The sequence below is a fragment of the Panthera pardus genome, unplaced genomic scaffold (genome assembly GCF_024362965.1).
Source record: "Panthera pardus isolate Hobbes unplaced genomic scaffold, ASM2436296v1 HiC_scaffold_7, whole genome shotgun sequence".
Classification (NCBI taxonomy): domain Eukaryota; kingdom Metazoa; phylum Chordata; class Mammalia; order Carnivora; family Felidae; genus Panthera; species Panthera pardus.
In genome coordinates, this window is record NW_026527002.1 from 18,681,930 (window position 1) to 18,700,383 (window position 18,454).

Genomic DNA, 18,454 nt, shown 5'->3' on the forward strand with positions numbered 1-18,454 from the left:
TCCTCCCTCACAGTTACAGTGGTCAGCCCCACACAGCTAACTCAATTGAGTATATTTCCCATCCAGACTGTTTACACTTCGTGGAAAATGTTTGAAGCCTATCTTCATTTGGATATCCCACTGCCGCGCAAAACTCGGTGTGTCTAAGTAGGTCATACACCTCTCTTCAAACATGGCTTTTCTTCCTCATGCTTCTTCTTAGGTGACAGCACCATCACTTTCCAGTTCTCACAGACTGGAACCTTACAGATTCCTTTCTCTTCCTAACTGTTCCCAAGTAATTAATTACTAAATCTTGCTCATCTGCCCTCTATCTTGGGCTTGATTCTCTTCTCTACCCCTAGTTCATACTCTCAACATCACTGACCAAATCATTGGTTTATCCATTTAACATGTTCTGTTTTGTTTCATTTCATTCCTGCCCCGTGATGGAAAAAAAACAGATGCAGTCCCTGCCCTTACTGAGCTAGTGGCTGGCTGGATTGCATAACCTGTGTTAGGGGAATCTCATGGCCAGAATCTCTGTGGCTGAATACGACGTATTTTCCCCTCAAAAAGTAGTTCAGTGTGGTGTGGTAGGGATGCAGACTACTTCCCTCCTGTTACTCTGCAATCTTCAGTACATGGCCTCCAATGGTCCTGCAGAAGGGAGAAGTAGATCTGAAGCCTAGAGGCAAAAGTGTAGTGCATTCCCTCTGACCACACTGCACAACTAGCTGTGAGGCTGGGAAATGTAGTCTAGCTTGTGGGCGCAGGAGAAATACGGAAATGGCTTGAGGAATGAACAACCAGTCTTGCCCACACTCTTGTTTCTCAGTTCCTCCAGTCCCTTGCTGTGATCAGTGTGATGGATCTAAAGTGAAAACCTGACACCAAGTTCTTGCAGATATTCAGTGTTTCCTTAAAACCTCATAGAATGTGCCACTTGATCTGACCCGGTCTCCTGTATCATCTTTCAAGGCTTATCGTCTAGCCATTTATGCACCAGCGACACAGGAGTTTTTCACACTTATTGAAGGTCCTTTATTTCACATTTTTGCTTATGTTGTCCCTGTACCCTGAAATGTCACCGTCACTTCTCTCTATAGATTCCATTTCAGCCAAGCTAAATCCTATTCCTCTCTCTAGGCTCAGCTTAAATATCATTTCTTCCAAAATGAATTACTGTTGCTGTCCTTCCTGGACTGGATTTGGTGCCCCCTTTTTGTGCTTCTATATTTTTCTCTGAACACACTTACTTGCTATTTGTGCTTATCTATTGAAGGAGTTACACTTAAAAATAAATAGGTAAGTAAGTAGGTAAATAAACTAAAAGCTCCCTATTGTATGATATTGGTCGGTAGAATCTTTTCCTTAGCAAAGTTCTGTTTCCAGGGTAGCAGGGCTTCCAGCATTTTCTGAGCCTAAGGCTTTTGCTGCTCTTAGCATTTTTCCCTGAAGTGAAGCAGCAATAGGATGAGTATCTTTAGTCCATCCAGACATCAGTCTATAGATTGCAGTTCATGAGAAACACTGGCTGGAACTTTGCCACGGAAAAGAACCCAGCTGCTGAGAGGACGGAAGACAGATATTTATGTTCCGTGACTGATAATAGCAGTCTGGACTCAGCCAAGAAAAAAATAACAAATGACTTTTTTAGTTTGTTAATCATGAACGTACCCGGAAAGTCTTGCCTGCCAAACAGCCTGAGGAGTTGGAGAATGACAGCCTGGGAGTGAGAAGGAAGCAGATAACGCAGCAGTTCTTTATCCATTCATTGCCGCACGGATTCATCTGGCCCTCATACATGCCTGTGGGGGTACAAGATGGCTCACACGTGCACCCAGACCTCAAGTTCACTGGTTAGTAAGAGAGAGAGGTGTGAGAAGCAGGATTTCAAAGCCTTGTAAGAGACACCTTACGGGAGCTTATGGGAGCATCAAAGAGCCTCCAACAAGGGGTTTAGGGCCAACCTGATGGAAACTGTATCTGAATGGAGTCTGGAAGGATGAAATGGTAAAGCTAGGGTGAAAGGAGAGTGGAGATATATCATGGGGAAGGAGGCATGTGTGTAAGAGGAACGTTTTATACTGTTGATGCACAAAGGAGAAAGCAAGTAAAAAAGGCAATGAAGAAGGAAGTCTAGGTGGCAGGGGAGTCAGGGGGTGGGGGCTTCTATGCTACAGGGATCTTGTAAGCAACCGCCATCCCATGCTTTTGAATAATCACTCTGGGACAGTGATTATGGTTCACGCCTCAAGGCAAAGATGAGATGAAAAAAGCCCAATAAAGCCATGGGATAGAAAAGAGAGAATGGACTTAAGAAAATGTGGATTATTATATGACTAACAGTTTTTGGTTCTTATGAAGGAAGGGTGCACATAAAGAGAGAAGAAAGTGTTTGTTTTAGTTTTTGGTTTTGTTTATAATCAAGGTGCCTGGTGCTGTCTCTAGCTCAAATAAGAATTTGTTTTCTGTTTTGGTTTTGTTTATAATCAAGGTGACTGGGTGCTGTCTCTACCTCATATAAGGTTTGGGTGTGAAGGAGGAGTATTGTTTCACACCCCGGTTTCAGATACAGAAGGCACATCCAGGTGTTGTGGATAGCTCTTCTCTGGTCCCAGCAGACAAGCACATACATATAAAAGTTGCCTATTTGGAGATATTGATCAGGGATAAGGATGAGGGGATCTTCAGTGCAGAGACAAAGACAACCACCAACACACACCATCAACATTTGAGATATGAGTAGACAAGTGATTTAGCTGAGAAGAATGGAAAGGGTGGAATGAAAACCAAGCTAGAATGTTTTCATAAAAATCAAAGGGGGAAAGTATTTCAGGAAACCGAGGTGTCTGAAGTGGCAGACAAGTTTATAAGAAAAAGATGGAAATATATTCCAAATTGTGTGCTGCTGTCTTCAAGCTCTACTTTCGTTGTTCACTGCTGTGAGACTCATAATAGTGAAAAATTGGAAATTAAATATTTTTTATTATTAGAGAAATGGATAAAGAAATCATGGTGCATTCACACAATGGTACACTGTATACCCATTAAAAATGATGTAGAAAATAGTAATATAAAATATAGTTAGATATGCTTTAAATAAAAAGCAGGTAACAAAAGTGTGTATGTTTTGTTTTAATTTTATCATATATATGCCTATATAGACATACAGTATTTATATGTATGCCTGTACATGTGTACAAAATTATTTGAAAGAATGCATAACCAGCTGTTATCATTAGTTGTCTGTGAATGGAGTCTTGTTTTCCTTTTTCCCCGTATTATGTCTTCTATATTTTTCTGTGATTAAGATGTACTGGCTTCATAAAGTGAAATAAAATAGGATATCTTTTTGTAGTAGAAAGTGTTCCATATGATTACATGATCAGGATGTGTATAGAGATGTTTCAAGAGAATAGTGGAAGCAGAGGCTAGTATGTAGGGGAAGGAAGGGTTAATGGACAGTAAGGAAGAGATACAAGGAGTATAAACACTTTGAAAAGTTTTGATGAGAAAAGAAAAGGTGTGAAAGAGAACATTATAGTGGAGGAAAGTCAAGGATGTTAGGATTTTGAGTTATTTTGGTTTGGTTTCCTTTAGTTTCATGCACATGTGTGCATGTGTCTATGAGAGAGAGAGAGAAAGAAAGATAGAGACAGACAGGGAAGAGGGGAGATAACAGAATATGTGTGTGGGTGTAATGGGTTTTATGTAATGGGTTTTAGGGTGATCAGAGGAAACCAAAAGAAAGAACTTGCAGATTCAGGACAGAGAAGGAAGATAATAGATGAAGCAAATACCAGAGAGGGTAGATGAGGACAGAGTCAAGAAACAGGTGTGGAAATTGGGCTTCTTAGGAGAGAGAACATATTGTCCTCTGCGATTAGCAAGACAATGTAAATGGCTTGGGGAGGATGGGTCAGAAGTTCTAAGGAGTTTAAATCTGATAGTTTCAAATTTTTCAGGATTTTAGAAGTTGAAGTCCTTTATAGTGAGAAAGTCCTTTACAGTGAGGAGATGGGTAGGGGCCTGATGAAAACTCTTAAGGTTTAGAAATGTCCTTTGAAGACTGATGGAGCCAATAATGAAGGATAAAAATTGGCATGTGCTTCTAGAGCAAGACTCCCTCAAACTCTGACCAAGGATCCAGATCTAGCCTGTGGTCTGTTTTTGTGGCCCATAAGCTAAGCATGTTTCTTACATTTTTAAACGTTGTGTAAAAGAAGAAGGATATTACATAGACCACATGTAACTTGAAAATCCTGCAATATTTACGATTTAGCTCCTTACAGAAAAGTTTTCCAACTTGGTTCTTTAGTAACCAAATTGAAGATAGAATCCCTCAGTTGGTAGCAGGAATTCCCTTTGCTCTAAAAGCAGTCAGCAGCCTATCTAAAGAGTGCTTAAAAAATTTTTTTTAATCTTTATTTATTTTTGAGAGAAGACAGAGTGTGAGCAGGGGAGGAGCTGAGGGGAGGAAGACACAGAATCAGAAGCAGGCTCTAGGCGCTGAGCTGCCAGCACAGAGCCCGACGTGGGGCCCGAACTCACGAACCTTGAGATCATGACCTGAGCCGAAGTCAGACGCTTAACTGACTGAGCCACCCAGGCACCCCTACTTAAAGAGTGTTTTAATTGACAGATGGTCAGGGGTAGGTCTGGAGTATCAGTAATGTTCTGTTTGTTGATATGTGTGATACTTACACAGGTATTTGCTTTAACACTATTTACCATATTTAACATTTACCATATATTTAACACAATAACCACCATTATACTCAAGGGTGTGCTGGGATGCTAACTCTAAGAATAATCCCTATTTGTAGCATTTGCCATTCTCCAGGGTGTAAATACTCCCACCATGGCTAATTTCAGGCTATCAGTGTGACATTACTGAATGAGGAGTTAGGAACAATTGTGCAGAATTGGTTCTCACAAGCCATTTTGGGCCAGTTTGGGATTTTTTTCCATAGGGAAAAAATTTTGGAGAAATACCTAGTTCCATTTCATACCATGAGAATTTTCTGACCTACTGTTAGGAAATGAAATACACTGACTAAGCTGTAATGACTTCTGAAAAGTTGCTACTTCCATTTCTTGTAACTACAACTGAATTTGAAGTGTAGGGCTAAGCTGATACCTGGGAAGATGCACATCTTGGTAAAGCAGATAGCTGTCGTTTCCTTGAGAGAGCAGAACTCAAATTTGGTAATGTGAGAACTGTGTTTTAACATAAATTTCTGATACCACTGAGACCTCTTTGGAGATTTGAATAAATGGAAATGCCCATAAGTTGAAGGACACAAAGGGACTCCATCCAGATAGGTTTGCACTACAGCAGAATCAGGAAACCACCTCTGACATGCCTGTGGGAGCCCTTGCCTGTCTCTTTATCCAGAAGAGAAGCTTAGTTCTGCAGGAACTCATTCTCCCCAGTTTCTTACAGGCAGCCCACTTCTATAAGTTGCACACCATTGCTACCCTAAGCCAAGCCTCTTTGGCTACTCTGATAGGACAACGTTTCCTTTAAGGTTTCAGTTTGAGTTTTCGGAAGACCATGTATCCCAGCCACTACCCACCCATAGTCAAACCCTGAGCCTTCTTTCCTTGCAACAGATTGTAGCAACGCACTATAGTTCTTCTTGTATATTTTCTGTGCCCCCTGCTTCTCAGTTTCTGTGAACTTATAAAATATAACTTAAAATATAATGGATTTTAAGAGTTAATGAAATGGCTAAGCTGTACTTGATTGTCATTATAACGTAAAGACAACGTCTCTACACCTGTCTTTGCATGTTTGCTCTGCATTTAGCGATCTACAAGCAGTATGTTTACTTGTTTTGTTTTTGTTGCACATTTGCATTGTCCAGGCAGTTCATGCTGGAGTTGACTTAAATTCCTAATTTGTTTTTGTTAGTAGAGAAGGATGTACCACAAAATGGTTAGTCTCCTCTCAGGGAATAGGTGTGAATGCTCTTCTAGGAACTAGGAGGAAAATCCTGGCTCCTCAATAGATACTATTCTCATTAGGACTTCATGCTTCTGAAAAGGAACATTTCTTTAACATTCTTCCAACTGCTTTTAATCAGTTTAAGCTTTGATTAAAAATAAAATAATGTAAAGTGAAAAATACCCTAATGCAATTTGATATGAGTAATAGTGGAAAGAATTACATGTATAATAGAGGTTTGTCTAGATAATTTCTTAGGCAAAGTCATCAAAATATGTAAATGTTAGGAAAATATAATAATAGATATTTTAACAAAATATGTGAGACCACACACTTGGAACAGTTAGAGGCATAATTCCTTTCCCAAATGAAGTTTCCTATTTAGCTAGTTTGAGTTTTATTCTGGGACCTGTTACCAATAACCTTATGAAAAAAGAATTTCATAGAGTATTGCTACGGAGAATGTGTCTCAAATATACCTGTGATTCTCGTTTTATCTACAGGGGGAAGAGTCGTACCATTTACTCAGATGAAGTAGGGCATCTTTTTCTACTTTGTGTATAATTGATTTATTAGGTCCACAGAGAGAGAGATAATATATAGCAAACCAACAAAGTACACTGTACAGACATTCTATACCTGATTGGGTGAGGAGATTTATACTCAGACATTTTCTTATTACTGTTTTCAGGTTCTCTTTTCCAACCCAACTCATTCTTTCTTGGGCTTTATAGTCGCTGAACTTTGGCTTCAACCTGTTTTTATTTTCTCTGTGTTTCCTTTGACTTCAAACCTGAGGACTTTCCTTGTCTCCTGGCTCATTCCACGCTGGGATTGGACACCAGCTTCCCTTTACCCTGGGCCCCAAACCTGAGAGCCAGATACTCCTGCTATAGTATGTGGCCAGAGTACCCATGTTCAGCCATAGGCACACCATTGTTCACAAAAAGGAGAAGTGAGGCAATGGGGGGAGGATGTCCTTAGCCTGACATATTGAAATTGAAATGCCCACAAGGATTCAGCAAGTAGCTCAGGAAGAAGATCTATGCTGGTGATAAAGATTCACTAGTCATCACCTTAGAGAGAAGTAAAAATGTCAGTTGTATACATTAGATTACCACGGGAAGTGTATTAAGTGAAAAGAAAAGACACCTCAGCAAAGAACCCTAGGCATTTCAGGGAAGGACTCCCCCCTCCCCAAAAAAGAGGATTCTTGTGAAGAAGACAAAGAGAATAGAAAAGAGAGGCATTTCAAGAAGGAGAGTGGGGTTAACAGAGTCTATTATCACAAATAAATTAAGGACTAAAACTTTTTACATTTCTGATTTAGACCAATTTTAGAGGAATGGTAAAGAGAAATTAGAGATATACAATGAGAAATATGTGGATTATTTGAAGGAGAACTGGTGAGGAGGAATCATTTATCTATTGACTCAAGAAACTGTCCATCTGAGGGAATAGAGGGCAAATTCCTTACGCTCTATAGTCTGTGTTTTCATCTGTAAAATAAGGAAATTAAAATAAATGATCTCCAACCACTATTCTGCCTTGATATTGAATCACTCTAGGAGTCTAAATCAATTCTTAAGAAGGAACAAAATTGTAACAAGCTAAGCTGTACTTGATGGTCATTATAACAGACAACATCTCCACACCTGTCTTTGCATGTTTGCTCTGCATTTAACGATCTGCGAGCAGTATGGTACTTGTTTTGTCTTCATTGCACATTTGCATTGTCTGGGCAGTTCATGCTGTTATAGTTGACTTAAATTCCTAATTTGTTTTTGTTAGTAGAGAAGGATGTACCTCAATATTCTGAAGCACTAATAAAAAGAAAAAATAGAATGGAAAATGTGCTAGTTTTACAAATAGAACTTTTATTTTTGTTTCTAACATTGGGTTATTAAAACCGCTTCTAAAACTTTTTTATAAATCTCTTTTGAATCCCAGGTATTGCAATTTCAGATGAACTCGATAAGGTAAGTTGAAAATAAAATGTAGAATTTACATTTTAACCCACTGTCTAAATGAAAAACTTTCCGAAACATAAAGTGTTCAAATATAATTTATTTGGTGCTAACATTTTTAAAACTTTCAGTGACATGCTTTGATTCTTTTATGAAAATTATTGCATGACATATGTATATATATATATATATATATATATATATATATATATATATATATACACATATCTATCTATCTCACCATCTCACCTATTCTTTGGAGTCAAGAGTTTTAGAATTTGGTTAGAGAAAACTGAATCACTGTAATCACTAAATCACTATACTAAAAAAAAAGAAAACATAATATTATGTAAAATTTTTTTCTATATACGATGATGATTATTATATAGAAAACACTTGTACTTTTCTAGAACTACCCTTTGTACCTACACCTTACTCAGTAAGTTATTGTTTTGTTTTGTTTTAAAATTCCAAGATGCCAAGAGAGTATGGGGCCCCAGCTGGGGTGATAACTGTGAAGGTGGTGAGAAGTGATACAGTTAGGAATATATTTTAACAGTATTGTCAGTGGAACTTGTAAATGTGTCAGATGTGAGGAGTTATAGAAGAAATCAGTCAATGATGAATCCTAGGTTTGGAAGATGAGCAACTAGGTCAACTGTAGTGCCATTTGCCAAAATTGGAAAGACTGGGGAAGTGGCAAATCAAGCAGATTGCAGTAGCATTAGGAGTTCTCTTTGGGCCGTTTATTTTGAGTTGTCTAGTAAACATATTTATATGAGCTGTTACCCATCAGAGACTTGATTTAGTTATACATTTAGAAGTCATTGGGATAAAAGTTCTCATTATTTTGGACTCAGGACTCCTTTACACTCTTACAAATGACAGAGGAGGACCCCAAGAAGCTTTGGTTTGTGTAGATGATAACTATCAATACTTACCATGTAAGAGATTAAAAACTCAATGTATGTTCTTCATTTAAAAAACAGTGATAAAACCATTACATTAACAATAACATTTTTTTTAATATCTGAAATTTATTGTCAAATTGGTTTCCATACAACACCCAGTGCTCATCCCAAAAGGTGCCCTCCTCAATACCCATCACCCACCCTCCCCTCCCCCCACCCCCCATCAACCCTCAGTTTGTTCTCAGTTTTTAGCAGTCTCTTATGCTTTGGCTCTCTCCCACTCTAACCTCTTTTTTTTTTTTTTTTTCTTCCCCTCCCCCATGGGTTTCTGTTAAGTTTCTCAGGATCCACATAAGAGTGAAACCATGTGGTATCTTTCTCTGTATGGCTTATTTCACTTAGCATCACACTCTCCAGTTCCATCCACGTTGCTACAAAAGGCCATATTTCATTCTTTCTCATTGCCACGTAGTATTCCATTGTGTATATAAACCACAATTTCTTTATCCATTCATCAGTTGATGGGCATTTAGGCTCTTTCCATAATTTGGCTATTGTTGAGAGTGCTGCTATAAACATTGGGGTACAAGTGCCCCTATGCATCAGTACTCCTGTATCCCTTGGATAAATTCCTAGCAGTGCTATTGCTGGGTCATAGGGTAGGTCTATTTTTAATTTTCTGAGGAACCTCCACACTGCTTTCCAGAGCGGCTGCACCAATTTGCATTCCCACCAACAGTGTAAGAGGGTTCCCATTTCTCCACATCCTCTCCAGCATCTATAGTCTCCTGATTTGTTCATTTTGGCCACTCTGACTGGCGTGAGGTGATATCTGAGTGTGGTTTTGATTTGTATTTCCCTGATAAGGAGCGACGTTGAACATCTTTTCATGTGCCTGTTGGCCATCCGGATGTCTTCTTTAGAGAAGTGTCTATTCATGTTTTCTGCCCATTTCTTCACTGGGTTATTTGTTTTTCGGGTGTGGAGTTTGGTGAGCTCTTTATAGATTTTGGATACTAGCCCTTTGTCCAATATGTCATTTGCAAATATCTTTTCCCATTCCGTTGGTTGCCTTTTAGTTTTGTTGGTTGTTTCCTTTGCTGTGCAGAAGCTTTTTATCTTCATAAGGTCCCAGTAATTCACTTTTGCTTTTAATTCCCTTGCCTTTGGGGATGTGTCGAGTAAGAGATTGCTACGGCTGAGGTCAGAGAGGTCTTTTCCTGCTTTCTCCTCTAAGGTAACAATAACATTTTTTATGAAAAATACTTCATTTTCCAAAACAAGATATTTGTGAGAACATTACATTTGTTACTTTTTTGAAAATCTCTTAATTGGAAACTTCTGGGTTTTCATATCTGTTTCTGTACTTCATGTGTTATGATAAATTATCTTGGCTGAAAAAAAAGTCTGACAACAGATATGTAGTTGGAAAAGGGGAATGCACCTAGAAATAGACATTAATATTTGGTGAGTGTTGGTCCAGATATCTCTCTAAACAGAATACAGTTGATTTGATGGTTATAGATAGAAAATGATAGAAAGTATTATACAAAAAATGCGGTCCTATAAATCATTACCTTTTGAAATAATGAACTATAATGTAATAATTATAATTTTTTTACAAAAGCAATAAAGTTAGTACTCTTCTATTCCAAATAAAATTAGACCTTTTGAATTTTGTATCATAAGAATACATTTCTGTTTGATTAAATATTAGGTAAAATTTATTAATATACTTTTAAGTATTAAGTTAATAGACTATTGCAATATTTAAAAATTAGTTTATATTGAGGTGCCTCAGTGACTCTGTTGGTTGAGCGTCTGACTCTTGATTTCGATTCAGGTCATGATCTCCTGGTTTGTGAGATCAAGCCCCACGTCAGGCTGTGCACTGAGAGTGCGAAGCCTTTTTGGGATTCTCTCTTTCTCTCTCTCTGTGCCCCTCCCCTGCTCACACCCTCTTCTCTCTCTCTCTCAAAATAAATAAATTTATAAAAAAATTAATTTATATCTATACAAACTCTATGCAAAACTAGATCTTGACTCTAAACAATAGCAAGTAGAAAAAGTGGCAGATGTGATCTTCTTGCTTTGTCCTGCTTTTCTAGTCTTCTTCCTCTGTGTGTCCATCATTGTCTTTGGCCCATGCTGGTCTCCCTCTTACACCATGACCTTCCTTACAACTTGCAGAAATTACATAATCCGTGCTCCTTTATTCGTTCACTTTAAGTACAAAGCCAGCATCTCTATTTCTAGGTTCATTTGTTCCTTCCAATATATTCTGCAAAGCCCTGGCTGCCTGAGTCATAAATTAGCTTTGTGTGGTTCTGCGTGGCCCTCATCCATCCTTTCTTCCGGGTTCTGACTAGCAGTGGGGCTGTGTCTACACCTTTTTTGGTGAGCTAAAGAATGTACTAATTGTTCTTTGAACTGAAAATAGATTTCACCCTCGCCCTCAGTGGATGCCATGACACTTGGTTAGTATCATGCTCTGGATATAGCTTCACCCCAAACCCTCTCTCTTAGGAGAGAGAGTTTCTGTTTAACTAAATTGTATAGACTGATAATTTTTATTTACCTACCAGACATTCCTGTTTTTGAAGACTTCATAGAAATTGCTGAAATTTATTGCACATGTATTATTTTTAATTTTTATCAAGAAGATGTCAACAATTGTCATAAATAAGCTTTTACTTAAAAAATATTGATGTCAGTACAAAGAAATTGTTACCACTCTCATACCCATTTTTTCTTAAGAGTACCAGGTAATAAAATGCAAACACAGGCTGCCAGAGCCACAGACACCATCCTTTGCCTGCCTGGAAAGCAGCTTTGGTTGAGGAGAGAGTTGGCCCCATAGCGTTCTCTGCTGACCATGAAGCTCACAGTCCTGTATTTTTCTCAATAAGAAAATGTGAATCTCAGGCAGGTATTAAAAAAACCCAAATAGAATTATTTACAATTTGTGTTGACCTGACACCTGTGTCTTAAATGTAATAATAAAAATCAATTCAGCTTTTTCCTTTTAATCTTCATTAAGAACTTTGGGGGCTTGCTAAAGATCTGTTTTTCTTAACCTTTATAAAGTACCGTTCCTTTACTCTCATATTCCAATTATATTCAATCATAATTTCATTGAAATGATTTTTTTTTGCAATTTCTAAAGTTAGTTTTGAATTATTAATTTTACTTTAAATGGAAACACTAATAACAGAAGCTAATGTTATTTTTAAGGCTTGTATTTTTAGTTGTGGGAATTCTAACAACTTCTTATTCATCAGTTTTGTCCTTTCCTTAACCAATGTATTGGTTTTCTATTGCTACTATAACAAATTAAAACAATGCATATTTATTATCTAATGGTTCTATAGTTTAGAAGTTCAACACAAGTCTCCCTAGGCTAAAATCAAGGTGTTGCAGGGTTGCATTCCTTCCTGAGTTTATGAAGAAAATCTGTTTCCTTACATTTTCCAGCTTCTGTAGGCTGCTCTATTTCTTGGTGCATGGCCCTTTTCCTGCCTCTTCAAAACCAGCAACATCTCATCTATCTTTGACTGTAGCCAGAAAAAGCTTCCTGCTTCTGGGGGATCATGTGATTAGGTTGGGGCCACCTAGCTAATCTGAGTAATTGAATCTTAACATTTTTAACTTTAATCATGCTAAGTCCCTCTTGCCATGTAATGTAAGATATTCAAAGGTTTGGGGGTTAGGATATGGACATTCTGAGGAAGCTATCATTTTGCCTCACAGCCACTATTCAAGTTCAGGTGATATTACCTTTCAAATCTGTATCTAATTCTTCAGTCTGCTACCATTCCAATTCACCCTTCAAAATGCCATATAGTAGACATGGATGGTGCCTGCTCAGTTACCATTCCCTGGGGTAGTGTGACCAGTCCTTTGAGTACTCTGAGGATTGGGTCCTTATTGGCTCACTCTTCCTGAGGATTGCTTCAATCCATTAGGAGCCACCCTGACCAGAGATGCCTGGGTTCTCAGCCAGTGATGGACTGAAATAAGACCCTGACTTGTCATTTACATTCCAGAGCTCCTTAGGAGATCAGGTTGTGAGTAGACTTTACCCAAACCCATATATTTGCCTAGCTTTTTCCCTGTCTTCTGCTTCCTTTACTCTCTTACAGGTTTGCTTCAGAGAACATATGAATATATCACTTTTTAAGCCTTTGGTTCTAGGGAAACTTACTTAGGGAATCCCGCTAAAAATTCTCCATGACTTCCTGCTACCTACCAAATTAAGTCCGTATTTCTAACACCAGAATTAACAGTCTCCATTTTGTCACTCAAATCTATATTTTATGCTTTGTTTCCCTCTTTTTCTCTATTCAGAGTCTGTGTTGTGCTCAACAAGGAATACTGTAAGGCAGCTAGACTATGGTACCTCCAAGTCACATTCTTGTTTATTTCCACATTTTTGCTCATTGTCATTCCTTCCCCTCTCTCCAACTTTTCTATTTTTCAAGCTCCGGCCTTTCCTGATCACTCTTGCAGAAAGTGATCTCACCTCCTCTGAGTACTTAGAGGATATAGCAACCACATCACAAATGATACTTCTTGTCTCATATTATGGAAATTTTTGTTCACTGCTTGACGAAATACCCTGATATTTTGGAAAAATCCACAGAGTAAACCTTGTATTGAACCTTTCCTCCTGCCATTTACTAATTATGTGAACTTCAGAGAGTTATGTATAGATGCTGAGCTTTAGTTTCCTTCCCTGTGAAATGTGATGGTTTTAGTAACTATTGAAAATAACATCAATTACTCTCCCACTCAAAAATAATTTTAGGTAGATTGCTAAAATATATAAAATATAAAACATTTAAAAGGAATATTTGGAGAAATCATTTCAAAGGGAACAGAGTATAGGAAAAATGTGAGTCCCCTGCACAACATGCAGTCTTGAGGCTCAGTATCCTCACTATAGTTGAGCCACAATTGAGCTTTTTGTCATTTGGTATCCTCATCACCATAGGATCAGAGCAAAACAGTAGTTCACAGGAAAACTAACCATTCCTACTACTGAATCTCAAGAAAAATATCCCCCATTTATTGTCATGAAGTACATACATATAATGTAGCAATAATATCCTCAAAGCATTTTTATACATCTGTGCACCAGAGGATATAATCAACAGGGTACAAAAAATAGCTTCCAGATTATGAGGAATATTTGCAAATCATATGTATATGATAAAGAGGTTGATATCCAGAATTTATAAATAACTCCTACAACTCAACAACAAAACAAATAATCTGATTTTAAAATGGGCAATGAACTTGAATAGACGTTTCTGCAGAGATGATATACAAATGACCGAGCATATGAAAAGACCCCATATCACTAATCATTAGAGAGACATAAATCAAAACCACGAGATACCACCTCAAACCCTCAGTATGGCTACTATCAGAAAAATCCCAGAAAATAATAAGTGTTTGTGAGGTTGTATAGAAATTGGAACTTTTGCATACTGTTGGTGGGAATGTAAAAGGGTGCAGTTACTATGGAAAACAGTATGACAATTCTTAAAACATTAAAGATAAAATTACCAGGTGATCCAGCAATCCTTCTTCTAGGTATATATTCAACAGAATTGAAAGCATGATCTCAAAGAGATTTACACACCCATATTCATCATAGCATTATTCACAATAGCCAAAAGATGGAAAGAACCACGTGCCTTTTGATGGATGAATAGATAAACAAAACACACACACACACACACATGCAGTGGAATATTATTCATACGTAAAAAGGAAGGAAATCTTGTCACATGCCACAACACAGATGAACCTTGAGGAGATTATGCTAAGTGAAAAAAAGTCACAGAAAGACCTAATACTGTGTGGTTCCACTTATATGAGGTATCTAAAATAACCAAATTCATAGAGGCAGAAAGTACAGTGATAGCTGCCAGGGGCTGGGGGGAGTGGAAGATGGGATTTGTTCACTGGGTATGAAGTTTCAGTTTCACAAGATGAAAGAGGCCTACTCCACATTGGTTTGCACAGCATCATGAACACACTTTACTGAATTGCATATTAAAAATGGTGTAAGATGGTAAATTTTATGTTACCATTTGTTTTACCACAATTTAAAAAATATATTCTTACAGTAAATAAGATCATTAGTTTCACAGGAGTTGTTTGAATAAAGTCTGCTGATCTAGGCAAATGTCATAATGCAAAAGCAAAGTTTAGTTGCAACAATTCCACAGGAAGTCTCAATAGTGAGGTATAGGACAGGGCTTCCTGGTGTTCTGGCTTAAGTAAAAGATACATTTTATTTAGGGTGGTAGACAGTTTGCGTATCTTTTAGACAACTTATCAGTATATTCTCTTTAACTAACTTTTGTCACCTATTGAATGATAGCTTGAGTTTCTAGTCAATCTTTAAATAGATTTATTAATAAGAGATATAATAAAAATGGACTATTTAGTGCATACTCTATTCTAGACCTTGGCCTAAGCATTTCTTATAGATTACACCATTTTATCCTAATGAAAAATCTCTAACATTTTTGGAGAACTAACTGCATACCAGGCAGTGTTCCAGATTATTTACCTGCAGTATCATATTTAGTATTTACTAATACCCTGTGAAATTAGGGACTATTCTTCCCATTTGACAAATGACAAATTTGGAATGCAGAGAGGTTATTAAACTTACCAGAGGTTATACTAATTCAAAATAGAAGTGGGACACAAATTCAGACCATTAACCTCAGAGCCCATGCTGTTAACAATGATGTGATATTCATGATATAGTTACTATTATTTACCAGTCTACTAAATGAAAAAATAGGAGCTCTTAGAGTTTCATATGTTCCCCCTTGGTCCCACGGTAAATGGAAGAACTGGAACTCAGACTCAGCCTGTTTATACTCCAGAGTCTATACTCTTAGTCTCTCCAGTAGGTTATGCCAGTAAAGTCCTTATTACAGGCGCCTGGCACAGAATAATCACTCAATTAATAATTGCGATTTTTATTAGAAACTCTTTGTTCGCAGTATCTGCTAAGCCTGCACTAAGCCTTTGGGAAATAATTGTGTAATAGCCAGAACTAATCTGTAATCCAGTTTCATTTTTTGTAGCCTTTTACCATATTTCTTACTATCAAGACCTTTCTTTGAGTTATTTCATTATATCAAGAGCTCTAGTTCTAATATGGTAGAAATATAGAAAGAAGGGTAGCCAGTTATAGTGTTCATGCTCACAAATAATGTTTCAACATGGAAGTTAAATATATATGAGACCATGCAAAAGACTAACTCGGCAGGTACTAACAGATTGTATTTTATCAAGCATATAGTTTGCCAGGTACTGTGTCAGGTACTTTAAGTACACTTTCTTACAAATATTCACAGGAGAAAGCCCTATGAGAAAGCTCTTCTGTCCATTTTACACATAGGACAATTTACACATAGCCCACAGAGTTTGCAACTTGTACAAATTTACAGATATAGATAATATGCTGTAGAATTCAGATCTGAGTACAAATTTAACTTTAAAACCCATTTTCTTAAATACTATGTTATGTTGCTTCACTAAGAAGTTAGGAAGCTTAAAGAGAGACTGTTGTTTTTGTTTTTATTATTTCAGACTGGCTATATGAATATAAGTAATATTGAAATCTGGTACAGACATAATATGCCATGGGCCTTCTAGCCACTTGATGATTGCCTCCACTAAGTATACCAGTGGAAGGACTGAAAAGTTAACTCCTTTAAAGATAAGGTGTTTTTTCGCTAGATAGACTTGTTTTGCTATTGACTTTTCATTTCTATTCATTTCTCTTCAAACAAATCTGGATTTCATTCTTTGTGTATGTGTGTATGCATGTCTGTGTGATTATTTGGAGAATGGTTTTGGGATTTAGGGCATACTTATATTGTTATGATCCTTTTGTGTTGCTTCTGTGTTCCAGAATTTCTTGCCCACCCACATCTGACCTACATGTGTATCACATATTTTTGGCAGTAAAGGGTTATGTTGGTTATATGTTTGATTTATAACAAGCAATGATCCTAATATGCCAGTATGATTGTTCATGTTTTATCTTAAAAACCTATCTCTCAAGAATGAAATGTGGAAGATGACAATCAAAGGAAAATATTTGCAGTTTACGTTACAGGCAAAGCTTAATAACTCTAATTGTGGGGCACCTCTAAAAATAGAGAACAAAAGGCCTAAATTCCACTAAAAATGAGCCATATGAATGGATTATTCACAGAAAATAAATGAAACTGCCTCTTAATGATATGAAAAGATGCTGGGCTTCATTTAAAGTAAGAGAAATGCAAATGAAGCACCACTGCTTACCTATCAAATTTACAGAAATCCCCAAGTTTATAAAAATATTCTGTTGGTGAGGCTATGAGGAAATAGGTGGGAATGTACTGGTGGGAATGTGCAAACACTATGGAGGGAAATTTTTCAATATTTAAAAAACTTTATGTGCAATATTTTTTGATCAAATGATCCTAGTTCTATGAATCTATTCCAAAGACGCACTGGCAAAAATATGAAAAGACTTATGCATTGTGATTATACCTTACTGTACTATTTTAATAGCAAAAATTTAAAACAATTAAATGCCCATTAAAGTAAAAATACTGGATACATTATAGTATATCTACACAACAGAATATTATGTAGCTGTAAAAATGAAAGAATGTCTCCATAGAGACTTCAGAGTAGTTCCCAGGATATATTATTAAATGAAAAAGGCAAGGAGAGGAAATGTGTTTATAGTATGCTACCATTTATCTTGGTAAGTGTAATGAAAGTATATGGGGCGCCTGGGTGGCTCAGTCGGTTAAGCGTCCGACCTCAGCTCAGGTCACGATCTCGCGGTTCGTGAGTTCAAGCCCCACGTTGGGCTCTGGGCTGATGGCTCGGAGCCTGGAGCCTGCTTCCGATTCTGTGTCTCCCCCTCTCTCTGCCCCTCCCCCACTCATCCTCTGTCTCTCTCAAAAGTAAATAAACATTAAAAAATTTAGAAAAAGTAAAAAACTTGAAGCTCATAAATGTCAAATATTGAAAACTATTCTACATTAAAGGAGATTAGGCAACAACAAGAACATGAGAATTGAATCCCATATGTGACCCAGGATTCTTTATTGCCATTAGCAACTTGATTCAAATAATTGAGGAAATTAAACAACAAAGTTGGTTATTGGTATTGTACTAATGTTATTCTGTGGCTGCATAAGAAAATGTCCTTTGACATTTGATAATTATTCTGTGGCTGCATAATTATTCTGTGGCTGCATAAGAAAATGTCCTTCTTTATAGAAAATACACTCTGCAGTGTTTAGGGATAAAGAGTATCATATTTGCAACTTACCTTCAAGTGGTTCTGGGGAAATTTTATATATCAATGTGAAAGAGAGAGAAAATGATAAAGCAAAATATCAACCACCAATGTTGACATTATTACATTAACAACTTTGGGTAATCTGGATGAAAAGTATACAGAAATTCTTTTTTTTCTTTTCTCAACTTTTATAAGCCTGAATTATGTCAAAATAAAATATTTAAGACATACATATTTCTTAGATCTGTCCACTCTTACTGGCTCAAAAATAATGAGTATACCCAGTGTCCAGAATAGTCTT

General features: G+C 37.1%; 1 protein-coding gene across 1 annotated transcript in view; it reads left to right on the plus strand.

The window, feature by feature from the left end:
- The window catches only part of CUNH8orf34 (chromosome unknown C8orf34 homolog), a 399,583-nt gene that overhangs the window by 106,237 nt on the left and 274,892 nt on the right, over window positions 1-18,454 (plus strand). The window contains 1 exon segment of the mRNA XM_019453229.2: window positions 7,886-7,914. Coding sequence (XP_019308774.1) covers window positions 7,886-7,914 — 29 coding nt within the window.